The following is a 26,231-nucleotide window of genomic DNA, read 5'->3' on the forward strand; positions in this document are numbered from 1 at the left end:
TTTTTTTTATTTTTTATATATATTATTATGTTTTTTTTGTGTGAATGTTGTATAAACAAGGTTTGCTCTTGAGTTTTAGCATTTAAAAACATACGCACCAGAGTTCCTTGCCAGAAGGGAATATATAATATTCTGAGTGAGGTACCCAGGTCATTGCCAACCATCACAAATCCCATCACAACCTCAGCGCAACCAAACATCAGAATCACAATCTGAAAAAAAAAATCCAAAACAAATATTCAGTCAGTGTGCACAGTTGTACATGAATTTACACCCACTCCCTGTTTCTTCACGACGAGATGAATTTACCCCAAAGCTTCTGGGTTGTTTTCGGACAAAACGGTGCAGAGGTTTGCTGGACAACAACAGGCTCTCATCTATCTTCTGATTCTCATTTTCTCCTGTTGGTCTCTCCATCACAGTTGACTCGGTTTCCTCCTCCATTGCCAAGCTGTTACACAACTGCGTCGTACTGTAGCGGAAAGAGAGCAAGGATTTGTTGTACCGGGTCTTGTAACATTCTCGTCCAGCGTGGAAGTACTGTAAAAGGCAGGAAAACGAAATACGACACCTACTGCGCACAGAACAGTAATAAACAGCCACAAAGAATGCATTAATTGTGATACAAAACACGAAGTAACTCACCAAGAGGTCAATATAAGATGTGGTGCGCAAGACGACAGGAAGGGGATGTTGTTGTTGGACACCAGAGGAAATCAAGAAATTTGATTTCTCCTTCCCCCCCCCAACAAGAGGAGGGGCTTCGGGCCGTTCACTGCTAAGCCTGAACAGTATGTAAGACCACAACAATCAAAACTACAACCCAATAAATAAATAAATTAAGTTTAATTTCTTTATATTTTTCATGGTTTAAACAAATAAAACAAAAACTTTATTTCGTGAGAGATTAAAAACAACATGTTTGTTACATTAAAGTATGGTGATTGCCAGATAATCTATGGTATCTTAATTTTGTGACTAAAATATTAATTCAAGACCGAAGCTGTCAAACAGATAGTTGCAGTGGATTTTTTTTTTCTTTTTTCTTTTTTTTTAGCTGGGAAGAAAAACATATGTACACCAAAAGAAAAAAAAAATTCTGCTTGGTTGAATGGAGAGAAAGAAACGATTGCAAAATAAAATCAAGAAAGAATGAAAGGGAAAACACAAGTTACTCTAACAAATAAATTACTAACTGTAAGTTTATCTGTTGGCAAAAAAAAAGTAACATATTCTGACTATACCGTAGCTTGTTAACGCTTTTATCCAGTAAACATGGGTCATTTTTAATGTGGATAACATGGCTTACTACCCGAGTGGCAAACAAAAACCCAGAGGTATTATTTTAGTTGAGCCCAAATTATTTTTTTAGATAACTCACATGTGAAGTCGATGTTTTTGAGCTCTCCATGAAAACATGGATACATTGTACATGGTTCATTGCTCTGAAATTGGTATCTGATGCACACTACACGAAATTAAAGGGCCCTACAGATTTATGTAGAAATTGCCTTTATACACAGTTTTCTTACTCATCCTTCTGGTATTTAGAAAATATAAATAATTCTGTTTTTTTTCTCACTGTCAGACAGTGAGAAAAAAGTTACATTTATTTTTATACAGTTTATGTTAATATCTGGTTTCTGCTACTGGAAAGGATCGTAAACTATCTTATAGATCAGAGCAATGCAGACAGTAACACAGAGTTTTCTTTTGTGAAACTGCAAGAAGGAACTCTTGTGAATAAAAAGAGGAATAGTGGAATTCTGACGTATTTTCCTCTAAGGGCTAACAGACTAAAACTATGAAACTCTAAAGGGAGTCGTTACTCATGAGAAAACTATTGCTCTATGTAAATCATTTGTTTTGTTGCCTGAAAATGTCATTTTTTTTATTTTGCTGACACCAAAGGTTTTACGAAATGAAATAAAACTGCAGTCAGATTAAAGATCGATATGCACATGAAACTAATTTAAAAGTCCTTAATGACGTGCTTAAACCTCAGTTTTTGCAGTTTCTCCTTTCACAAATCACTTAAAATGGGAGCCAATTAAAATGCTTTCCAGGAATTTCTTGAGGTCACTCAACAGTTCAATCCCTTTTCTCCTTTGGCCAGCTCATGTCATTTTGTAATCCGGAGTGGCGAAACAGAAGGAACAGTGCTGTTGTATCTGACGTCTTGGACATCTGTGTGGTGGCGCTTAAAGATCTGATTTGTGTCGTATGCACCGTGTGAATTTCCCTCCAAGTTATTTGCTTATTAAACCGTCTCAAAGCTCTTTATAGCTCTGTTGTCTGCTCACGTCTTTCTACCACACTTTTACCTTCTACTCAATTTTCTTCAATAATGCACTTTTGTGGCTTGGCTGCCTGGTGGAGGGAGTCAGTGACTGCCCACAGTGTCCAAGCAGCCATTTTCCTCCATGAGCATGGAGACAGTGATATCACCATCACAAAACATTTCTATATTATCTATATTAAAAATTGTTGGTCTTGTGTAACATCTTGAGAAACCAGATTTGCTGTAAGTCGCAGTTAACAAAAATGAACAGATATAAATTATAAAAACATATCAGTTTGGGAGCAATAAATCAATAGAATAAGTTTAGTTTCACTTTTATTACAATTTACTTAAATATATTACCTTTATTATATGAAAATGTATTCATTAGTACATTGCTAACTGGGGATGTAGATACATTACACCGAGTATGCTGTACCAGCACAGAAACACATTGTAGAAAAAGCTAATTTCATAAACTACGTATCAGATTTTGTCAAATCTTCATGGATTTGACAAATTGTGCAGAGCAAAAAAATAAACGTGTACAATTCATTATTTAGAAAAAAAACACATAAATATTAAAAATCTACACTTAAAAAGTAAGTGTAACCATTTGATAACATTGTAGAGGCTGTAGAATATAAAACAAGACAACTTGTTAAGACAAATCACTCAACATCCTTCCTTTTCTTTCAGTTGTCCTGGGATTGGGTCGGGTTGAACCAGTAACGTTTTCCACCTACAACACAAAAAGCTTATATTGTTATGATGTAACCCCAACAAACACAAGCAAGTCAAAGTAAATAAAGGTTATTTCATACTATTTTTCGGTGAGTATGTGCTGCTCCAGGAGGTATGTTGCCCTTCGCCTCACCTCTCCATCGCTGTTGTACTGAATTGCTTCTAGAACTGAAAGCCCACCTTGGCTGACAAACTGCTCTGCCATCTGGAGGTAATAACAGGCCAAACACTGTTACAGCAGCTTAGCAAAAGCGAAATGTTTTGGCATTTTATTAGGCCCTGCATACCTGCGGACAGCTAACGATTATCATGAACAGGACCTCCAGACTCAGAGTCACCACGTTTTGGTCGGCCATTTTTAGAGTAGCAGTGAGGGCAGACAGCAGTCCAAGCTCCGCCAGCCGGACGCAGAACTCCTTTTTCTTATGGGCAACGTTTGCTAAAACCCTTAGAACCTAAATGTAACACAAACAACGTCTGTTATGTGTTGGACAAGAAGGAGAAGGTAAAATAAATATCAGCTGAAGGCTTTAGTTTTTGCTGACCATAGTATTAATGCCTTGAGAAAAAGGAAGAAGCTCCAACAGTCTCGGCACCAAGTTTAAAGTTAAGAGAGCAGAACAAGATTCTGTGGAGTGGGCTGGAACAGAGAGGCGAGAAACACACAGATTAAAATCGACCAGCAACTAAAGGATTTGATGCTTCTGATTTATTCCAAACATTTCTAGTAGTTTCTTGATAAACTGTTAGCAACATTGCAAGTGATTAAATACATTCAGATGTGTAAAGGATGATAGGACACATTTCTTCTATTTCACAACAACCGCCGCCGCCTGGATATTTCCGGCTGCTTAGATCTTAGGAAATATGTCGTTTTTTTTGCTTAGTCTACTGTTCTCGCAAAGGCTTTACACATTTTGTCACATTACAACCTCAAGTTCCAATGTATTTCATATAGATTTTAACTAAATAACTAAGGAACAAAACATCACAATGACAGATGCATATCTTTTTTCCTTTTTGTTTATACAATTAAAAATCTGTAAAGTGTGGCATGCATGATAAGAATAATTAATTTTGTGTAAAATAATGCAATTGCAAAAAGTTGCTTTTGTGCAAAGCTTAGTAAGTTATATCGCAAATAATATATCTAATCAATTTTAAGGACAGCTGTGGACCTCGACCATGACTCCTGTCCCTCGTGATGAAAATTTCCTCACCGCATGATGTCGACACCCTCATGTTCCTACATTGGGGATGGTACATTCAGGATGATACAAGGGGTTAGTGTTATTTTTTGTGTCAAACTGAATACTGAACTCTGTGGCTTTTTAAATAACAGATTTCTTCTTCTTTCCACACTCTCGTAAAGGCCAGATTTGTGGTGTGCACAATTAATAGTTGTCATGTCAACAGACTCTCCCACGTGATCTGTGGCGCTCGGCAGCTCCTTTACACATCTGACTGCCTCTCTAACGTTCTCATTTTACGAGGATGACCATGTCTTGAAAGGATCACAGTTGGGCTATTCTCCTTCCATTTTTGGAGACGATTAAATAAACAATGCTCCCAGAGATGATAAAAGCTTAGAAAAAAAGTTAAATAGCCAACCCATGCTTTAAAGTTCTCCACAACTTTATCTGAGAGAGCTCGGAGACGGCTCATACCTGTGAGGTTGTTGAGGACCCAGGCTGTCTCTTTGGCAAGGGCTGGCAGAGTGTGGAGGAGGGCAACAACAAGTTCACACAGCGGCGCCACCAGATCAACACCACCCAGCTGAGAGTGGAGAGCTTCAGCAGGGCAGGGCGACAGGAGGTTTCCAACGCACCTCAGCAGGGGACACACAAGCTACAAAGGATATTTTTGACTCATCAGTTATAACAGGACAAACTTGGATACATTTGAGTATTAGAAATAAAAACAAAAGTTCACCAATTACCAAAAAGGCTACTTTAAATCTGTTTCTTAACTGACATGCAAGAAAGAATATGATGCACTTTTTCAATTAAACTAACAGTGATGTCCAGTTTGTCCTGAGAAAGATTTCAAATAATAAAAAAAATTATAGTACAATAGGACAAAAGGAAAAAATTAACATTAAAAGGATCCAGTATAAAGTGACAAGTGACAGCATAAAAGCCTAAAAGTAAGAATTTACACACCAGCTCCAAGCCTTGGTCAGTGTTTCCGTCAGCCACAGCACCACCTAGCGACACTAACAAGGAACAGCACTGCCTCAAGGCCCCTTGCGCCAACAGCTCTCTGTGATCCTCAGAGCTGCTAAATGCAAGTTTGAGAAAAGATAGAAAACAAATATTACCACAAGTAAAAACAAATGTGCAAAGATAAAAACACAAACAAAAAAACAGTGTCTGAATATCAAAGCTTTCACCTGGATGTGAGGGAGTGCAGACACCATGCACACTCGATAGCTGGAGCCAGACCAAAATCAGGGTCAGGGGTCAGAACTGATAGCAGCTGTGAAGGTAAGCTGGAGGCCAGGACTGTCCTGCATGCACACAGTAAAACTACTCAGCTCTAACAGATGTGTTAAAGAGTAATGTTGTTCAGAACTTGTAATTTTCCAAGAGGAAAGTGATGCCTTGAGCGTACTGACGGGATAACTTTCTGCGCTGCGTCATTGCTCTGCAGAAGCTGAAAGAGGGCGAAGCCTGCAGCTTCCACCACTGCCAGGTTATGTCTGTGGTTCTGAAATGTCAAATGAAAACAGACTTTTTTTTAATTTACACATTTTCCATCTCGAAATTTCACGTGTGGCTTTTTCCACAATTTGAATTTCAGAGATTTTACAGGCCTTTAAATATTTAAACATTTCTCTATCAAATTTGAAATAGCGTAATTCATCAGTTTGGCAAAGAAAACTGGTTTATTTATGGCAACATTAAAAATATATACTGCTCAAAAAAATAAAGGGAACATTTCACTTTAATTTTGTGTGTGGCTCCAAATCCAGGCCTCCATTGGTTAATAAATTTGATTTCCATTGATGATTTTTGTGTGATTTTGTTGTCAGCACATTCAACTTTGTACAGAACAAAGTATTCAATGAGAATATTTCATTCATTCAAATCTAGGATGTGTTATTTGAGTGTTCCCTTTATTTTTTTGAGCAGTGTATATAACACTTCTGTTTGTCTACTCTAGACTAAATTACCAAACTCTAAATGCTTATTCTTTAAAGCTCAAACTGCATTTTTTTTTACACTTGAAATCTGTTTGAAAAAACCCCACATTATTATTATTACTTTTAGAGGGTTTTGAAAACTTATTTTCTTCTTTATTAGATAAAAAAAATACTGTTTTTAAATTAATTTGCAAATCATACAACTAAGAAGAAAAATGAATGAAGGATAATTTACAGAAAAAACAATATGTAAAGAAAAAAAATAATGGATATAACTCAGTATGTAATCCCAGGAAGAATTTTCTTCTTTAAGCAAATTTTTAAGGAAAGTACATTTTGCCTCACTTATCCAGACTTGGAAAATTAAATGATAAAAGCAAGTTCCAGACTTTTCCAAACTCTCTAATTATTTCACTGATGCAAAATCTAACGAACAACTGAATAATTGTTGATACAAAGCAATATCTATCAATTTCAAAATAATGTATTTGTAAAGCTCTTTTGAGATTTTTTTGCACGTCATTTCTGGTTCAAACACAAACAGGTTTTTTCATATTGTTTTTTTGTTTTTTTTCCCCAAATGTGGTTTGATGCTCTTAAAGGTTTTTGCACAAATATATAAACAGAAATTACTCCAGATCCAGTTACTTTTCCATCACTATTTGTAGCTCACCTGTATGCAGCCGGCCAGTGCTGGGATGATTCCCTGAGCCAGAAGCCTCTCTTTTACCCTCTCGCTGTCCGGGCATATATTCCCCAGTGTGTACAGACACAGCTCCTGTGCAGACAGAATCGTGCAGAAACTCTAGACACTGTCTCTTTAATAACATGATGCTACTAACAAGGAACATGTGAAGACCCACTGTGAACTTGGTGCTCTGGCCTGACAGGTATGTGAGCAGATAGGGAGTAGCGGGCAGACAGGCGGACGCGACGCTGGTGTGGGGGGAGTGAGAGAGCTCATGAAGACAGCGAACAGCCTGCAGACGGCAGCGAGCGTCAGAGCCGGTGAGGAGGCCGACCAGCAGGTGCATGCTGTTCTCCAGCCTGATGGGACACGTCCACACACACACACACACACACACACACACACACACACACANGACCAGCAGGTGCATGCTGTTCTCCAGCCTGATGGGACACACACACACACACACACACACACACACACACACGCACACACACACACACACACACACACACACACACACACAGTTTATCAGAGGTGAAATTGACTGAATTCACTTTTTATGGTGATGGATGTTAAAAACATACTTGATGAAGGTGAGTTGAGCTGATGGGTTACGCAGAGCTTTACTCAAGGGTCTTAAGAAGGCCTCTTTTTCCGTGCCGCCATGCTGAAGTATTTGGAACAAGGTGACCACATCCTGGGGAGAACGAAAATCTGTATATCCTTATATTGTCAAACTAAGGGCAAATTATCAATCAGAGCTAACGAAACTTACCTGTTCCCCAGGTGCAACCTCCATGGTGTCCTGTTCTTCATCTTCATTAAGAAGGAGCCTCTTGCTCACAAGCTGTCTGTCTCTGCGGGCTTGCCTCAGTGCTGAAGCAGAAAGGACAATAAGACCCCCACAATGCTTTAAAACTCAATTATTTGGGAGTAGCCTATCAGTTTTCAGATTCGTACCACATTTTACATGAATTAAAACAAAAGCTAAAAAACATTTAGCTTCACAACATTTTTAATAAAGTTCATGTTCGGACTTTGACTAAGCCACTGCAACACCTTCATTATTTTCTGTTCAGCACTTATCTTGTACCTTTGCTGCTGCGTTTAGGATTTTTGTCCAGTGTAGTGGCCAGTTTGTGACAATATTTATCTTTCACAGTATCATAGTAACTTCGACTATTGCAAGGTGCAAGAGATAACTAAGCCATACAGAGCCTGAAATTGAACTCTTAGGCTTTTTGTCATTTCTCAACATTGCTTTGATATTGGTGGGATGTTGTTTACTTGGAGTGGCAAAATTAGCAATTGTTCAAATGTTGCTACTTGTAAGCAACTTTTCCCACTGTGGAATTATGGACTCGTTTGAAAATTGCTTCAAACCATCCTCAGGTCAATCAATCTTTAGTTATTAAGTACCACACAAGAAGGGAGCACATCGCTTTTGTTTTTATTGACGCAACAGTCGTCAATAAAAACAAAACAGTGAGATACACAAGACTGAAGATGCATGGAAACACCATGTTAAAGGGGTGTTGTCTTTTATGAAGAACTGTAGAAACGCATTTGTGTTAATGACATAATTATGATAACACGAGTCATCTTTAATGCTTCTGATGAATTTCCTTCCTGGCATTTTATAGCCTCCGGAGATCAGCAAACTTTCCAAACATCTCCATTAATAAGGTGGCTAAACCTGCAGACGGTCAGTTTGTTAGGTGTAGTGGCTTTCCTTCTTAAATCAAACTAAATAAGTTTGGGTATACTGAGTTTTCCGTACACCCACTGACAGCTGGGTTACCCACTACCAAAAGTCTTACCTCTTTCTTTTTCTCTCCTCTTCGTCCTGAGCTCCTCCAGGCTGTTAGCATGCCCACCAGCTTTGTGGCGAACTTTGTTTAATCTCCACATTTCAGAGGCAGCAAAACGCAGTTTAGTATAAAACTACAAAAACAAACTTTCCGTCAGATGCTCAGTTCATATCGGTGTAACCAGGAACTGTAACCATGGCAGTCATGACATCCGGGACTCTTGCTTGCTGCTGTCGTTTCACCTCCCTTTACGGGCTGCATCGCCGCCTAGCGGACGCACATAATGCAACGCTTGAATTTTTTTAACATTTTTGAAGCTGCTACAGTATGGAGATACATTTGTTGACACCAATGGCAAATAAAAAAAAGGGGAAAAAGACCAATCTTATGTAAAAGAGTAATTTTTATTGTATAAAAGTAATCTTTTAACACACAAGGGGAACATGTGATTTGAGAAAGCATGATCATTTTGTGGCTAAAAATCCAATGACATATTTTCAGTTCCCAGGGCCTTTGGCAGAGGAACAAGCACACAGTCACAAATTTATACAATATTCTTGACATACCAGAACCAAATACAGGATAATTTCCACATATACTGTAGAAAAATAAATGTTAAAACTATTTACCATGTGCATGTTCTACATGGGACACCAGAAGGAAGATGAGTACAGTCTAATACAAAACTATATTTATTTTGTATTAAAACATTTATGTGCAACGTACACCAAAACCTACAACAAAATAAACTTTTAAGATAAAGTTTTCAAAAATACCCTAAACACTAAACAGTTAAAATTTTTATGAATACAAACATGGTAAAAAAATAGTTGAGAGATGTTTTCTTGGCCACTAGGATGAATCCTAGTGGTGGAGGAGTGAATAAATATCAACAGATGAGCAAAAATGTACAGGGACACTTTTTATTTTTTTTTTAATTGCAGTCCTTGAACTAACATATGAAGTTAACTCTGATCAGAAATTTAATGTAGAAGTCTCCCAGGTGAAAGATCGGACACAAAACATGACATGTAGTAAAAACACACCTTCACGTGGTAAAAAGTACAAATGGTACCAAAATTAAAATGTCCATTTTATTTACAAGTTTTTTTATGCTGACTTTTTAACCCATGTAGTTCTGGTTAGAAATGATGCGTAGCTTCACTCTGAGCCTCTACTGGGTTAAGGAGTCGATTCTTCTCACAACTCTGTCCTCTTGTTTTTCTTTTTCTGTGGAAGATTAACATCAGGGGTTAGTTACAGTTACTCTACATGTATGATTGAACAGTAAAGAAACTGACCATTTTAGAGTTCATTAATCTGCTAATCTCGAGTGTTTTTAGTACCTTTTTGTGGACGTCAGCTGAGTTAGATTGTGTTGTGGAGGCGTTTTGCGTAGAAATTTCAGCTTCCTCTGGAGCCTCGTCTGATTTTAATTTGTTTTTCTCTGAAAGAAAATGAAGATGAAGGTAAACAAACTGAAACTGCGCACTGCCATAATCGCATTCTGCTTGTGACTCACTTTTCTTTCTTTTCAGAGGACTTGTGATTTCCAGACTCCCCTCGTCTGTCTCCAATGTAGATTTATTGTTCGTATGATCATCGTCGTCTTTTGGCTTCTCTTCTTCGACTGAATCATTTTCATCAGACTTCTCATTCTTCTTTTTCGCTTTTTTTTCTTGAGCTACTTCCTCTGGGAATTCTTTGCAGCCAAGAGACTCTCTTTTCTTCTTCTTTGATTTCTTTTTCCCACTCATTTGCTCTGAGTTGTATTCGTCTTCAACATGTTCTTCTACTGCCACAGTTTCATGCTCTAAATTTTCCTCCACAAGGCTTTTGTCTTTCCTTTTCTTTGCTTTCTTTCCCTGATCGTTTTGCTCGCCTTTCTTGTCGCCTCCAGCTTCATCTGTACTCGTTATGATTTGCTCTGGATTTGCTTTCAAATCTTCTTCTACCAGTTCTGAACTCCCTTCATTGTAAAGCACCTTTTTCTTCTTCTTCTTTTCTTTTTTATGCATTTCAGCTGAATATTCCTCACTTCTGGTTTTCTCGTTCATTACCATTTCCTTAGCATTCTCTATTTCTTCAATGTTTTGCTCACCGCTTTCTTCCTCCTCCACACTTATATGTTCTAAATTACCCTCCATATTGTTCTTTTCTTTCTTTTTCTTTGGTTTTGTTTTTTTATCTGGTTGTTTGGAATTTTCTTCACCAACAACCATCATTTTCGTGTCTATTTGAGCTAAACCTTCCTCGCTGCTGGATTTGTCTTTTTCCCTCTTTTTTGCTTTCTTTTTCTGTAAGCTTAACTCAGAAATGTTCTCATTGTCACTGCCTCTCTCTTCCATCTGTCCTTCTTTAGTCGTTCTCCTTGCTCCCTCTGTCTTACCAGCATCCTCCTGCTCGGTGATTTCACTCCTCTTCTTTTGTGTCCTGTCTTTTCCATCACTATTTGTCTCATTTTCACTCCTCTCTGTCCGGTCTCCATTTTCCTCCTTTTCTTTCTTTTTCTTCTTCTTCTTTTTCTTGGTTTCATGTGCCATTTCATCTTTGGCATTCACAGGGACCGATGTTTCTTGTAATTGTGTTTGTTTTTCATCTTTCTCAGGAAGTTCGGATGAAACCTGCTTGTCCTCTTCACTTTTTACTCTTTTAGTTGGACTCTGCTTGCTCGGGGAGGACACCGGCTCTGGATTTTCTTTCTTGCTCCTTTTTGCTGCGTTCTTCTTTGTCGGCGTTTGTGTCTCAACTTTCTCATTGCCCTGTTCATCCTGTCCAGTTGTCTCACCATTCTGCTGGACGGGAGCGTCGGCTTTGGACAGAGGTTTGGCTTGCGGCTTTCTGGCTCTCTTTTTCTTGGGTTGCGATTCAGAGGTCAGAGCGTTGATGGTCTCCATCTTGGCAATGTCGGCCTCTGCAGAGACACAGCAAACAGAAATTTGGCTGAATGATTCAAACACCAAGCGGGAGTTGAATTTACTTTTTCAGATTTTGTTGTGTTACAACCACAAACTTTAATATATTTTTTGACATTTTATGACACAAGATTGAGTCACACACGCACGCAATCATGTCTTCAAACGGCTCAGGCAAAGTCCACACCTGTGCTCCGCGTCCAATCTGACTGCAGTTGAGTTATTTTGCAGAAAAGAATCTGATAAACTCATTTCCAGATGCTCAAAGCTGGTAGTAACGCACCCAAATGAAATCTACAGTTGTAATCACCACAAGTTGTACTTCTACAATGTATTGACTCAGGAAGGCTGACCATAAATGCATGCCACACTTTTCAGATTCTTACTTGTAAACAATTTCATTCCTCCCATTTCACAAATTGGTTAAAATGAAGTTTGTGGATGTGACGTGACAAAGTGTAAAACATTTTACCAGGTAGGAATACTTTTGCACAGCGCACAGCAAGAATATTGGCATAGCCAAAACGTACTAAACTTCACAAACACTCTCCCACCTGTCAACTGGTCCAGTACTTTCTTCCACTTCTCTATGTCCAGACTGCTGTCAGAGTCTGATCCGTCACTGGCGGCTTTCTCCGTTGGGTTAGGCTTAGATTTCTTTGCTTTAACACTTTGACTTGGCTTTTCGTCGCTTTTTTTTCTTTTTGCTGGAACAGACTAAAAAATAAAAAAAAAATAAAATAAATACTGATTGAAAATATTGAAGAGGTGGCACAGGAGGAGATGAAAGGTTTACCTTCTTTGGCGAAGCTGGGATTTTAGCTGGTTTATCCGTCTTCTTCCTTGGTGAGGCAGCCTTGGCTTAAAACGACAAGCAGACAAAATACGTTCAAAAGGAGCCACATTAATTTCCAAAATATGAATGCCAGTAAGAGAGAAAAATAAAAGCTGCACCTTTAGAGGGAGTCTTTCCTTCTCCTGATTTCGAGCATTTTTCTGATTTCCGACGCCTTTTCTTTTTTGAATCCCTGTCAGGAGTAAAAACAACAGTTTGAGTTCATGTCAAAGCAGGGAAAAATCCCTAGAGATAGTCGTTCTGTTAATTTGATAAAAAAAAAAAAGGCTCACTTTAACCATGATTTGTAGATGTCTAATAAAGAGACTGATGGGTTTGAGTCCCCCTGTAGGAAATAAAAAAACAAAAAAAAAAACAAAGTTAAAACATCAAAATTTTAGTTGAGCACACTGTATTTCAAACTTGGTATCATTTAAATAAAAGCAGTTCTTCCAGTACTCTGTTTTCTTAATACATTACTTATATGTAATATTATAAACCCCCACAGGCTCAATGCATCTACATTTTGACAAAATTAATCTTTAAAAATTGGCTTTACTGTATTTAATAGATTAAAATTTGAAACCAATACTAGAAGATCTCAAATAACTAAGAAATCTTTATTTATTTATTTTTTAAATCTCATTGCTCACAACAGAAACCAATCATGACAGACATTGTGCCAATATATTTTGATTGTGGTCTTTTAAATGACACATTCTCAGTTTTGGTATGAGCTTTACCTTCACTGGCACATTTGTTACGTTTTTTTGTTGCTCATTTGCTTTTTAAGTTCATCAGATTGTCTGGGAAATAACTCACAATTTCCATTCTTTCTGGGTAATGGATGAATATTTCTCAACATGACAAAGAGAAAATAACATGTCATTCAAGCGAGGCATGTGCTTGAAAGTCAGGAAATAGAAAAATAGCTGCTCATCTCAGATTTTCAATGTCAATGGTCAGAGTAATCATGAATTATAAATTCTGAACAAAAGAGCTGAACAAGAACACAAAGTTTCCTTAACGAGAAAGTTGATGACGGTAAAAAACTCTTCACAACTGCAGCGTTGTTATTTTAGTGTGTGATTATGCCATTCCAACAACAAATACATTTACAAATATATTTTCCTGGGGTACCAAAAATTAGGGTCAGGCGCTGTATGCCAATAACTTGATTGTAAATGCACACAGCTATTTAACAATAGTAGGAGGCAGCCCAGAAATGTACACAGTACAGATCTGATTGAAACCAGATTATATGAAGGAGTTTCTTTGCTCCCATGTCTTGCACAAGTGTAAGTACTTTTATCAGAAGAAAAATATTGAATAAAAGGTACTTTTAAAAACTTAAGTCTTCATGAAAATTTGTTTTTAAGAACGACTTTCAACTCGCTGTAATTTATCTTATTTCTTTTAAGCAACTTCATACTCCATAGCACCTGAATGACAAATAGTTTTAGGTTCTTAATACAAAAGTAAACACTTTTTTGGGATGAAACTGTTTAGCGAGAACCATTCTTTTAAAAAGAGCTTTTCATTTTGAATAAGTTAAATTTACAGGTTCACGGGTTTTTTTTTTTTATCTTAAAAAGTGATCATTTTCCTTCTTTCCACAGGAAGAAGCTGCAGTGGATCACATACACGGTCATGCAAATCACAGTAAATTTTCTTTGAACAGAATACCCCATGGACATTGCAGAACACCCAATAGGCTACATTTACACAACTGATAATATATAGGTTTTTGTGAACTGGTGTTGTTGAACTGGTAAGACATTACTACAATAACTGCTAAAGAAAATGCAAGAAAGCATTTTTTTTAATCCAAGTAACTATTNCAGCTATTTAACAATAGTAGGAGGCAGCCCAGAAATGTACACAGTACAGATCTGATTGAAACCAGATTATATGAAGGAGTTTCTTTGCTCCCATGTCTTGCACAACTGTAAGTACACTTCTATCAGAAGAAAAATATCGGATAAAAGGTACTTTTAAAAACTTAAGTCTTCATGAAAATTTGTTTTTAAGAACGACTTTCAACTCGCTGTAATTTATCTTATTTCTTTTAAGCAACTTCATACTCCATAGCACCTGAATGACAAATAGTTTTAGGTTCTTAATACAAAAGTAAACACTTTTTTGGGATGAAACTGTTTAGCGAGAACCATTCTTTTAAAAAGAGCTTTTCATTTTGAATAAGTTAAATTTACAGGTTCACGGGTTTTTTTTTTTTATCTTAAAAAGTGATCATTTTCCTTCTTTCCACAGGAAGAAGCTGCAGTGGATCACATACACGGTCATGCAAATCACAGTAAATTTTCTTTGAACAGAATACCCCATGGACATTGCAGAACACCCAATAGGCTACATTTACACAACTGATGATATACAGTTTTTGTGAACTGGTGTTGTTGAACTGGTAAGACATTACTACAATAACTGCTAAAGAAAATGCAAGAAAGCATTTTTTTTAATCCAAGTAACTATTTGTTCTGAAATATCGGAGGGCTAAGTTTGAACCGACATAAGTTTTGTCAGTGCAAAGCACCAAAAGACAAAATAAACTCACTGGTCAGCTTATGATTAGTGTTTCATAAGTGCGCAGCATTTTTGCAGAGTTTGGCGCATTTTTGCAAAATAAATAATAATAACGTTAGTAATCTACGTAACAGTGTGTCTGTGTGCACTGTGTTGACCTGTGGGCTGTGCCTCTGAAGCTCCTCTGCAGCTGAAAGGAAACCATGCTCCTTCAAATGGCGGTAGATGAGCTGGTTCAGCTCCTGTTGTGATGCGATCACGGACATGATCAAAGCGAAAACGGACAAACAAACAGAAAGATACAAAATGAGGATTTTGTCGTTAAAACTAGCCACATGGTACACGGACTCGTTCAAACTGAAACCCGCATGTTGAACTCTGATGCAGGATGTATTTCCCGCTGCAGTGCATGATGGGAGATGTAGTTCATGGTGTCGGCGCTTCCTCCTTTCAGTTTCTATTATTTCACGGATTATTCAACCACATTTTTAAAGGAAACCAAATTGCTTTAAGTTTAGATCAGAATTAATGTGTTTTAAATTTATTTCAAATTCAGATAAAAACTGAATTATCTGAATAATTCAGAAAACTCTAACACAAGTTGTTATTTTTTTAATCAATTTTAAACAATCTTCAATCCGTGTTTATGAAGCACCAGAACACTGCTGTTTGGTCTGTGCCTGCATGGCTGTGTGTTTTACTGCTGGCCTTTGTCCTCTCCAGGGTGTATCCTGATTTTCGGCCAGTGACTGCTCAAAACATAGTTCCCAGCCTCGCCACGATTCTGCAAGGATAGCTGGTAGACAATGGAGGGATGCTCTTACATCTGAGGGAAAGTTTGGGACAGAGTGAGAAATTCAATAGAAGGGTACCACCACAGAACATCCAAATTATGGGCCTGGAGAAGGAGCCAGCTTGGTCAAACCCTAAACATTTACTATTCATAACTCCTTTGACTGCTGATTTGGGTCTCGTCAGCTTTCTCTCTTGGCTGAAAAAGTAATCAACTTTGGTTAAAAAAAACATTGGTACTTTGATTCTGGAAAATTGTAAACATAAAAATCAATCTTTCTGAAAGAGAGCATTGCAGTAACAAGGCAAAAATAATTTCAAAAAGGTGCATCAGAGTTTATAAAAGAATTGTATCAACATATTTATGATGTGTGTGTTGTCTGCACATTTGAAGTCAGAGGAGTTTGTTGCCACATCCAGTTAGCTGGCTAATAGGAAAACAAAAAAATAATTTACTTTTCATAACCAATTACTCACTTTTCAGAGGAGAGTACATTGCAAAATTAACAATAAAAACATTTTGAAGCTAATGTCAAGCTCTCAGGGGAGACTGAGGTCAAGTCCACAGACTGATTAATGCCACCTGGAGTAGTTTTCAAGTCTTGGAAAAAAAGAGAAAAGTGAAGCACATGCATGAGTTTGTTCAAGAACAGATTACAATATCATCTCACAAGCTAAAAATAAGCTTACTCTTATTATTCTATAGGTACATTTTCAGCTTTGCTCACCTTTTCTGCTCTTGCTAAAAAGAAAAACAATCTCCTACTCCTGAGCCAGACAATCAACAAACCACCCAATCAAACAATCCAATCAGAGAGCTGCCGGGAAAGCTGGTCTCCTCTCTCTCAGGTGTGTTTGGATAAACATCTGACCCCTACTTCTCTGATTAGTTTGGGGAGAAAATAAAGCCAGCTGGAAGGAGAACATGCCAGGCTGGGAGAGGTGGTTGTGAGACCTGAGGTCAAATTAAAGGGGAGAACACAGAAAGCTGCAAACTGAAAGAGCCCCATTCATCAGAAATGCAGGAAAGGCAAACAGACTGGATTCCAAATTCAATGTCGGTGCTCAGTGGGTCTCACCAAGATTGATTTCAACACCTTCCACAATCCTTTTTTTTTTTTTTTTGGTTGGCTGCGTTCCCGCGCCATTGTCTTTTTTTTTTTTTTTTACCTCACTATCGAATACAATTATAATCAGCTCAGCCAGACAAAATGGATGAATTGGTTCCTATTTTTAGTGTCAAAAGTTTAGACTGAGGAACAACTATTTATACAATTTGCTGTGTCACGTTTTTATAGCTCAATTTTATTCAAGCGTCGATGCAAAACAGGTAGTAAGTCTAATGAAGCAGAAACGACAAAAAAGAAATTGAAATTTCCCCTTTGCCTTAATAGCAAGAGGTCCCAAAACAACAGATACATTTATACAGGTTAGCCCAGGACATAAATCTGCATTCCAGGTGTTTAGCATCGCTCATCTGTGGTCTCTTTGCAGGTAATTACCTACTACTTCCACCAGTGAAATCTGCTTACCGCAGCCTGCCGTTCCTGCCACCTGAGTAAATTTAGAAAACAGGTTTAAGTCAAACACTTGCACGGACGTGTGAACACTTAGATCATTTCATAACGGAGCCAGTGGACAAAAAGCACACAAACTCATGCACAGTCTGATTTCACTGTGGGATCCTTGCAGTATTTAATCCAGACGACTGGAAAGAAGGTCGTAATGAAGTATTGCCGCTGGCCTCGCTGGCCAGGTGCTGCTTCAGCTCCATGAGAGCCAAGTTAAACATATGCCTGGAGAGCTCAAGGGTCTGGATCTGAGAGGGCATCACCGCTGAGCTCCAACCCGGAAGCAGCTGATGAGTGGATGTTGAAATTCCTAGAAAGGGTAAACTCATTATGATCTTTCAACTCTGATTATAAGATAAGCATGAGTGTTTGTTTCTGAACCACTAATTTTCTGGCATTAAAGGATGTCTTTATATAGTAAATCACACACTATTATCTCATAGCCATGCAAACTTTACAAGGCTTTTCACTAATTAAACTCCAAGAATACATTATATTATTTTGTGTACTTTATCCAGATGTTAGGGGGGGTACACTATTCTCAACTACAGAGACAATTAGCACTTGCCAGAAAGTCCAACATCTAGTTCACTGTGCTGTCAGGATGCTAGAAGCCTCCATGACCAGTTTTCATCTGGTCTTGTCACTGGGATTTAAGAAATGTAAATTTTTCTCATTTCAATGTATCCTATTTTTTTTTCCAGTTTTTTTTTCATGACTGCCTTTTGTCATTTTGCCACATTGCAAATTTACAGTTTTCAAGATATACTTGAAAACTGTATATCAGTGAATATATAAGTGAAATTCTTAATAAGGTTTACTTGAGCTGGAACTTGGGTCAGGGGGAAATGTCTCTACCATGCCTCAGGTTTGTCAGTTTCATTCATGGGAGGAGAGCTGTGCCCTTCATGCAGTTGGGGTACTCCAACCTCTGTTCCTCTATCTCTGCTGCAGATCTGGCATCACCTGCTTTTCCTCTGCTCCAAAACATGCATTCTCACCTGCTTGGAGGGGCTTGATTTTGAGTTAAGATGCGGCGCCATATGCACGGTGATTCCTTGTTTGGGCCGAAACATAGGAACTCACATCTCTTGCAGTGGTATCTACAACAAAGTGCTATCTTTCTTTCTTCTTTAAAAAAGACATTACATTTTTTATTAGATTTTTCTGTAGTACGCTTGACAAAAAGAAGAAATAACTGCCAACAATTGAAAAAAAGACTATATACTATTCATAACATGGAGATAACAAGTTGAACAGAAATGAGGGAAAGCTTTTGATTCTATGCTGAGAAATAAAAATGAAAGAAGAAGCACTTCCAACCAGACTCACTCAGATTAGCAGAGAGAGGGAGTAATGTCCAGGCTTACGGGCAGGGCTCTCTTGATTAGAAAGGGGTTAGTGTTCACAGTGTAGGGGAGCAGCCGCATTCAGTAACACTAATGATTCCTTCTGCCAAAACCAACATCTAGCGAAGACTAACACAGAGCAGCAGCAGCAGCAGCAGCAGCAGGAGCTGCAGGCAGATATAAAGATTATATTAGAAATATGTTGACTTTATGAAGTACGTCTAAGTTCACTTGAGTCTGTAGAGGAAGGGTTTTGAACTAAACTGGGAGAATCTATAAAGATTTTGAAGGAGCTTCCTTCACCTTTAATGTGAAATATATCTTTTACAATTTGACTCTAAACTAGTCAAAGCTGTTTAGAGCAAAATGTATATTTAATTCTCTAGCTACTTGAAAATACATTGCTTATAGTAAGTATCTGTACATGTGAACTAACAGGCTTTCTATTAACAAACTGTAAAAAAAAAAACCTGACATGTAATGGATCAAAAGTGAAAAATCAGTCAGTTTGATCTGACTTTGCACACTGGTCTCATTAGTGACACCAATGAGGCCACCTGACATGACAGCTGACTTCCGTTGAGTCACGCCATTTCCGTACGTATGTAACTGAGGTTTTCAAGAATATCTGTCACTTCCAACATTTTAGTCTTGCATCAGACAAACAAATATTTATTGAAATAAATGACAAAACCCCCACAAATATTTTATATATTTAGCGTTTGTTTTTTCAGTCTCCCAGCAGGTGTCAGAATAAGGTTGTTTTTTTTCTAAGAATACTTTTATTACAACATTCTTGGTAAATGCGTGGGTTCTTAGTAGGCTAAGGCTATTTTGGAGATATGTTGATGTGCAGCAGGACAAGAAAATACTGGATGCGAGTACATGCTTGAGGTCAGTATTTTTGCTTTTGTGGTGTTAGAGATGAGTGAGGTTATTGCCCACATACCAAAAACAGACACAGCTGCTAAAGACAGAGAGATCATTTCTTACTTCAAAACTTTCCACATCACATTTTCAGGTAAAACATCTAGAAGATATGAAAAGTAGATACATCCCAACCAGATTCTCCATTGTTTTCAAAATGGATAGGAAACAAACCTTTTTGACACAAATGCACATGTTTGAGTCACATCTTCCAAAACAAGAAGCACTTCCATATATGTACAATGTTAGTGTGTGAATGTGTGAAAAGCTCTTTGGAGTCCTATGAAGTTGATAAATAGTTATACAAGTACAAGTCATTTACCATTTTATGAACGATATACAGTCCGAAGCAACACGTGTATCTCACAGTAATCACAGATTACTTTCTCTAAATAAATAAATAAATAAATAAATAAATAAATAAATAGTTTTGTGGAGTATGTCAGATCGATGTGTGGCTGCTTACTGCTTAACACCGAAACTGCTGCAAAGATGGATTATGTAAGAACCATAATGTTTAGCTGACAAAATGCAAATGCTGTCTTTGCCTTGATTTTTGCAACTGTGTTCAGAAAGTCTCAGTGTAGAAAAAAAAAGCATAAGTAAACATAATGGTATAAAACTTAAAGTGCACAACTATGATTTTTTTTTTGCTCTTTTCAGGTTTGACATGCCTCAGACTTGGACACTCCACACCAAAGATGCCGCTGCAACTGCTAAAAAACATGTCCAACCGCAGCTGTGCTCTCTTTGGGACATGGGCCCATACCTCCTCTGGTTTCCAAACAACCTCCATACCCACAAGTCCTAATGTCAACATTTGCAGGGGATGATGTTTTACCTTCCAGTGTGTTTACCAAATGCTATCTTCAACAGATCAATCATTATGTGGGTGTAAGCTATGTATAAGCTCAGTAACACTGAGGTGCAAGAAAGGTTTTATATGTGGTAGAACGTATCAAAACAGAAATGTGCAAAAATACAGGTCTTATGCAAACTTTAAATATGCATTGAACTTAAGATATGATGCTCTGTATCATGCTACATGTCAGAATATTTGAGGTTGAGGTTTTACAAAACCTCTTTGAATTTTCAATGCATTTTAGTGTATTGCACTTATCTTTACATGATATATTACCCAATACTGTGCGTACTCTGAGAAATAAGCCTTTTCACATCGGTTACATTTTGATTTTTTGTAACATAACAGTAGTAAGACAAAGTGGGCCATGAACGTCTCACAGTGTAGCTATATTCACTTTCTCGAGTCCATTGGAAAGTCATTTTTAAGTGTAATGTGATCATAAGTCACATCCACCAAAAACTCATCAAAAATTTGTTTTGCCCAAGCTTTTGAAGGCGAATGTTAGAAAACAACACCATAATGTTTATCTTAACAGTTAGTTCACTAATTACTTTTTAACTTTCACATTCAACTGCAACAACAGCCTGTAGTGTTGTTTCAGAAATCCTTTCAAGATGCTCCACAGGGTCATCTAAATTTAAGATATGTAGTTTTAACTCACTTCAAGTACTCAAAGCTTTTCCTGTCGTAGTTCAAACACTGTCACTGCTGAACCTACAAAAAGGTAGAAGGTTTGAAACAATGACAACAGGATGTGCTTCCTTTTACTTTAGTTTGTTTGAGATACAGGATGTTTTATCTCAGTAGAAGTTTAATCGTCTATCTAAGTACCGGCAAGTAAGCTCTAAAAAACATATTTTTAAAGCTTTGATCTTGGCAAAAATAGTTAAACAAAGATGAATAAAAGCAGCTGCAAAATGTTTATTAATCTAATGTCCAAATTGCAAAGTGTAGTTACAATAAATCCAACACTAATTCTTCAAAGTGTTGGATTTACATGTATAGATTTACTTCTATGTTTTCTGTATTTAAAGCAATGTGTGCATTTATGTTTGCTATTTTTTTCACATTCTGATGTTTTTTCTAGTTTTGTTTATTCCTTACTTCAGGTGGTTTGACAGGACCTGCTGTGTGTGATGATCTTGTGAGTAATGACTTTCCTCAGTTCCTTTCTAGGTTTGACCACTGGCTCATGTCATGCATGTTTGTCTGCTATGTGCCAAATGTCTCATGACAAATGTATTATAAATTCAAGAACACATTAAAATAGATTAGTCTCTCAAAGTCTAGTGTGTGAAACATATCAAAATGAACACAATAAAAAGAGTATATAAAACCTAAAAAGTTTTACTGGAACAAATTCCCTGCTTCCCAGTCAAAATCAATGTGCAGCACTATGAAGGGCTACACAGAGGAGATGTTGTGGCGCAATAACTCAACTCATGAGCTGCAGCTGAAGCGCCGCAGTCCCGCTGCGCTCTGTGGACCCTCGGGGTGATTCTTTTACGCCATGCTCAGAGACGTTATCAGAGGCCGGGGAGTCTGCTCTGTCTCTCCTCTCAGGTCTGCCAACCCCGTAAAACGGCAGGAATAGTAGGAACGTGTTTGTGACTGCCGTGGAGCAAAGTGGGGAACAGTGTACGGGATTGTGGCTTTGGGGCCCCAACAGCCACCCGGAGAACCAACTTTCCCCTGGTGTGGTATTTTGTGAGTGGAGGTCTTTTTCTGTAGATTCTCTGTCTGACACGGATACACCCAAGAAGGAAACATTTCTAATGCAATTTGTGAAGATTGGACCGGATTTTTTTTAGCATGACCTTGAAGGAGCGTAGGTGGAACAAAATGTTTAAAGTCTTAACTTCTAAAGCCAATAAAACATCTTTTACATGGAAAAGAGCAAAAATGTTGAAATATCCACGTTGCTTAATTGTGTATAACTCCAAACATATGATGTAAAGTCTGAATGAACACCTGGATACAGCAGCAATACCTCTATGTGTGTTGTGTGATTTTTTTTGAGGCAGGGGGGCCTCATATTTTCTCAGTGGGCCAGCCAGGCAAATGGGCGGGGATGATTGGTCCTCTAGGAAAAGTGAAATGCTTTCATTTATGCTGGCACAGTTTGGAGAGCCAGTGAGGATGAAGGTGTATTTTTGTCTTTAGGAAGGTTATGAATTGCTCAACCCCAACTCAAGTGTAACAAGAGACGATTTCAGCATCTAATGAGAGGATATTTTCTTACAGCAAAAATGATTTACTGACGACATACAAAATATCAGCAAGCTTTCTTTAATTTAAACCATGGCGACAACAACCCTGACTGGTTTCTCAGTGATGAGCCTGCTGAGCCTTGGCTACCTGAGCTGGGATCTGATGAGCCCCAATCAGGTGGAAAACGAGCCTGACCAAACTTTCAGTGACCGGTCTCCGGTCCAGCAACCTCCTCATATAATCTTTATCATGACAGATGACCAGGGCTTCAACGACATTGGCTATCACAGCTCTGACATTAGGACACCCGTACTGGACAAACTGGCTGCAGATGGTGTGAAGCTGGAGAATTATTATGTTCAGCCCATCTGCACACCCTCCCGAAGTCAACTCATCACCGGCAGGTAGTGTTTTATCTATTAGTTCTTTAATTTTTATTCACCTGAAGCAAACAGAGATATTTATCTTATATGTAAACATCTGGCACATGTTTCTATTTACTTTCAGATGTCATTCTAAAAAATAAAATGGTTCAAATTGATATTTAGTTATGTCCACTGAGCAAAGAGATCTTCTCACAACAATAAATTATTGATATCTGTGCAGTAGTTGATTAATCTTTCAAAAAAACTATTAAGTTTTCTTTTCTTAAAATGCTAAAATAGCAGCTGTGTTTGTAATATACCCTAAATGTACCATTTCTGAGGAGCTTTTCATATGGTCTTTCTCTGCTAAGAGAAGCAATGATTATGTCAATATATCAGCACAGATATGTTTCCATTCTGCTATTTATAGTAGGGTAAATATTTGTTTCATTGTTTTAGTGTAGATTTAACACTGCATCTTAAGGATTTTGTCAGTTGTTTAGGGTTGTAAACAGATCCAATTGGTTTGATCTTTGTAAAAATATGCAAAATGCAAAAAAAAAAAAAACAAAAACAAGGAAAAGCAGGAACCTTTTCATACGTTTTCTTGAAGTGAAAAGATAAAATGAGTCCAGTAGCTTTGTGAAGTGACAGTGCAATGCCTAATTGCTTCTGTATCATTTGTGACTGTGTTAAACCTATCAGAATGTTTCATGAGAATGTGGAGCGTCATGTATTTACCTCTTTCAGGCCCTCAAAAGAAAACCATGTCAAAAATGAAAGTTAATTATTTTTTTGTTTTTGATTACTTAATGTTCACTCCCTCAGTTGCTGTGGTGCAAACAAAGCATCTACTGCACCTACCGGAAAGCAAAACGTGCAGAGCATGTTTCTTACACCTTATCTTTCGTACACCTTATCTGTATGTGAGCTGCCAGTTCTTATAACTCTCTCCCTAAGAACTTCTTGGCCTGAACTTTGTTACCTTTTTCATCTCGATGTACCAACGTAAAATGGTCGAGGTTGGAATCTGGGAGCTCTGAACTCCATTTTCTATCTCCTTGTGTCTCTATCAGTATGCAGTGTTTTGGGTCTCCTTGACATTGATAACAAACTTCTTCCTTTCTGATTGCCTTCTTATTGTCTATCTCTACAGGTACCAAATTCATACTGGCCTTCAGCACTCCATCATCCGTCCACGCCAGCCCAACTGCCTGCCCTTCGACCAGGTCACCCTCCCTCAGAGACTGCAGCAGCTCGGCTACTCAACCCACATGGTTGGCAAGTGGCACCTGGGCTTCTACAAGAAGGAGTGCTTGCCCACTCGACGAGGCTTTGACACATATTTGGGCTCTCTGACGGGCAGCATGAACTACTACACGTATGAGTCCTGTGACGGCCCCAGTCTTTGTGGTTTTGATCTCCATGAGGGCGAGTTGGTTGCCTGGAGACACAGGGGTAAATACTCCACGCATCTGTACACTCAGAGAGTTCGCAAGATCCTAGCGGCCCATGATCCTCTGTCCCAACCACTCTTCATCTTCCTGTCCTTCCAAGCTGTTCACACACCTCTGCAGTGTCCTCAGGAGTACATCCACCCGTATAAGGAGCTGCAGAACGTTGCACGTAGGAAGTACGCCGCAATGGTCTCCATTGTAGATGAAGCTGTTCGCAACATAACGTATGCTCTCCGCAAGTATGGATACTATCAAAACAGCGTCCTGATTTTCACCACTGATAATGGTGGCCAGCCTTTGTCTGGGGGCAGCAATTGGCCACTTCGAGGACGTAAAGGCACTTACTGGGAGGGTGGTGTCCGAGGTTTAGGGTTTGTCCATAGCCCTCTCCTGAGGAAGAAAAGGAGGGTTAGTAAAGCACTGGTACATATTACTGACTGGTATCCCACACTGGTCGGGTTGGCAGGTGGCAATGAGTCCCTTACTGAGGGGGTTGATGGGCACAATGTCTGGGCAGCCATCAGTGAAGGAAAAGAATCTCCCAGATTTGAGATACTCCACAATATCGACCCTTTATACAACTATGCACGCACCGGCTCCCTGCAGAAAGGATTTGGGATTTGGAATACCGCGATTCAGGCTTCCATACGAGCAGGAGACTGGAAACTTCTGACCGGAGACCCTGGCTATGGAGATTGGATCCCACCTCCTATTCTTCCAGGTTTTCCCAGGGAATATTGGAGCCTGGAGAGACACATTAAACCTCGCAAATCTGTGTGGCTCTTTAATGTTTCTGGAGATCCCTATGAACGTTTTGACCTGTCTGAACAGAGGCCAGATGTTGTGAAGGAGCTCTTAGCCAGACTGGTGTACTACAACAGGACGGCGGTACCCGTAAGGTACCCTTCAGAGGACCCAGAGGCAGACCCCCAACTAAACGGTGGAGCCTGGGGTCCCTGGATGGGAGATGAAGAGGAGGAGAACTGGGCTACTGTTTACAAGAAAGAAAACATGGAATGGAAAAGGAAGTTTAAGATGCTCAAAAGCAGGTCATTTTTTAGAAGACTCAACACAAGGATGATGTCTAACAAAATATAGAAGCAAAAAACTGAAATAAAAACTGAAAATATAACTGAAATCATAAAAGATAGAATAAAGTAGGTCAAGATCAAGACATTTTAAAAGTGGATCCACAATAAGAGAGAAGATACTGCTGCAGTGGACCAGATCCTCTGATCCAGTTAAATACATTTGGGTTTAAACATAAACCTAAAATATGCACTTAATCATAAGAGACTAAGACTTTGAACTGAGGTATGACATTTTTATAAAAAAATGTTTAATGCATATTTATTAAAACTGTCAACATGTGCTGACAGTATGAGAGATAACCCATGAAAGAAACAAGGTCTTCCACCTCCTCCTAGGGCTATTATTTCCACTCTTATTCAGAAACAACCAATCAGGGCAAGCAGAAGTGTCTTAGTGCTGTCAGTCAACCTCATTTCATTTCATTTCATTTCATTTCAAAACCTGTAAGCGCTTCTTATTAATGTGCTAATGGCGTCAACGTCATTGGTGGCCATGCGAAGGGCATGAGCATTTGTGGCATGCTCTGCTGATGGGGAGGAGCTGTCACATAGCAGAGAGAAAGGGGGAGACTGTGAGCAGCACATACACAAGCATGATTTTCAGTGCTAACCTCTTACACCCTCAGGGGGTATAAATAAA

General features: G+C 38.4%; 4 protein-coding genes across 6 annotated transcripts in view; 1 reads left to right on the plus strand and 3 right to left on the minus strand.

The window, feature by feature from the left end:
* LOC103135502 (membrane-spanning 4-domains subfamily A member 4D-like) overlaps positions 1 to 755 on the minus strand; it is a 5,107-nt gene extending 4,352 nt beyond the window's left edge. Inside the window, exons 1-3 of one of the 2 annotated variants that reach the window (XM_016669574.1) lie at positions 646 to 755; positions 310 to 472; positions 99 to 212 (exon numbers count right to left, since the gene is read on the minus strand). In XM_016669574.1, the coding sequence (XP_016525060.1) occupies positions 99 to 212; positions 310 to 444 (249 nt within the window). In that variant the 5' untranslated portion in view covers positions 445 to 472; positions 646 to 755. Of the gene's footprint in view, positions 1 to 98; positions 213 to 309; positions 541 to 645 lie in introns of both variants that reach the window. The other variant, XM_007548267.2, reaches the window with a different exon arrangement.
* Positions 756 to 2,600: 1,845 nt separating this feature from the next.
* On the minus strand, positions 2,601 to 8,907 carry tmco6 (transmembrane and coiled-coil domains 6). 2 transcript variants are annotated; one of them, XM_007548270.2, is made up of 13 exons: positions 8,682 to 8,907; positions 7,637 to 7,737; positions 7,446 to 7,558; positions 7,034 to 7,217; positions 6,844 to 6,948; positions 5,643 to 5,734; positions 5,418 to 5,534; positions 5,188 to 5,302; positions 4,693 to 4,873; positions 3,571 to 3,665; positions 3,313 to 3,480; positions 3,106 to 3,230; positions 2,601 to 3,023 (listed from the first exon to the last, which is right to left on the minus strand). In XM_007548270.2, coding segments are annotated over exons 1-13 (1,488 nt in total). In that variant the 5' UTR covers positions 8,773 to 8,907; the 3' UTR covers positions 2,601 to 3,022. The 2 variants fall into 2 exon arrangements, with proteins under 2 accessions (XP_007548332.1, XP_007548331.1); XM_007548269.2 differs by having other exon boundaries at positions 5,188 to 5,305.
* A 533-nt stretch (positions 8,908 to 9,440) lies between these two features.
* Positions 9,441 to 16,493, minus strand: LOC103135505 (myb-like protein X). Its single transcript, XM_016669541.1, has 9 exons — positions 16,484 to 16,493; positions 15,122 to 15,205; positions 12,716 to 12,768; positions 12,542 to 12,615; positions 12,384 to 12,448; positions 12,142 to 12,304; positions 10,195 to 11,586; positions 10,019 to 10,119; positions 9,441 to 9,902 (listed from the first exon to the last, which is right to left on the minus strand). Exons 7-9 carry the CDS (start codon positions 11,567 to 11,569, stop codon positions 9,873 to 9,875), a joined length of 1,506 nt encoding a protein of 501 aa, XP_016525027.1. The 5' UTR covers positions 11,570 to 11,586; positions 12,142 to 12,304; positions 12,384 to 12,448; positions 12,542 to 12,615; positions 12,716 to 12,768; positions 15,122 to 15,205; positions 16,484 to 16,493; the 3' UTR covers positions 9,441 to 9,872.
* Positions 16,494 to 16,930: 437 nt separating this feature from the next.
* On the plus strand, positions 16,931 to 25,993 carry LOC103135506 (arylsulfatase I-like). The gene is made up of 4 exons (XM_016669550.1): positions 16,931 to 17,645; positions 18,281 to 18,425; positions 20,266 to 23,082; positions 24,200 to 25,993. The coding sequence occupies exons 3-4, from the start codon at positions 22,769 to 22,771 to the stop codon at positions 25,596 to 25,598; spliced, it is 1,713 nt and encodes a 570-aa protein (XP_016525036.1). The 5' UTR covers positions 16,931 to 17,645; positions 18,281 to 18,425; positions 20,266 to 22,768; the 3' UTR covers positions 25,599 to 25,993.
* The last annotated feature ends 238 nt before the right edge of the window (positions 25,994 to 26,231 follow it).

Source organism: Poecilia formosa, unplaced genomic scaffold (assembly GCF_000485575.1).
Source record: "Poecilia formosa unplaced genomic scaffold, Poecilia_formosa-5.1.2 Scaffold26, whole genome shotgun sequence".
Taxonomy (NCBI): domain Eukaryota; kingdom Metazoa; phylum Chordata; class Actinopteri; order Cyprinodontiformes; family Poeciliidae; genus Poecilia; species Poecilia formosa.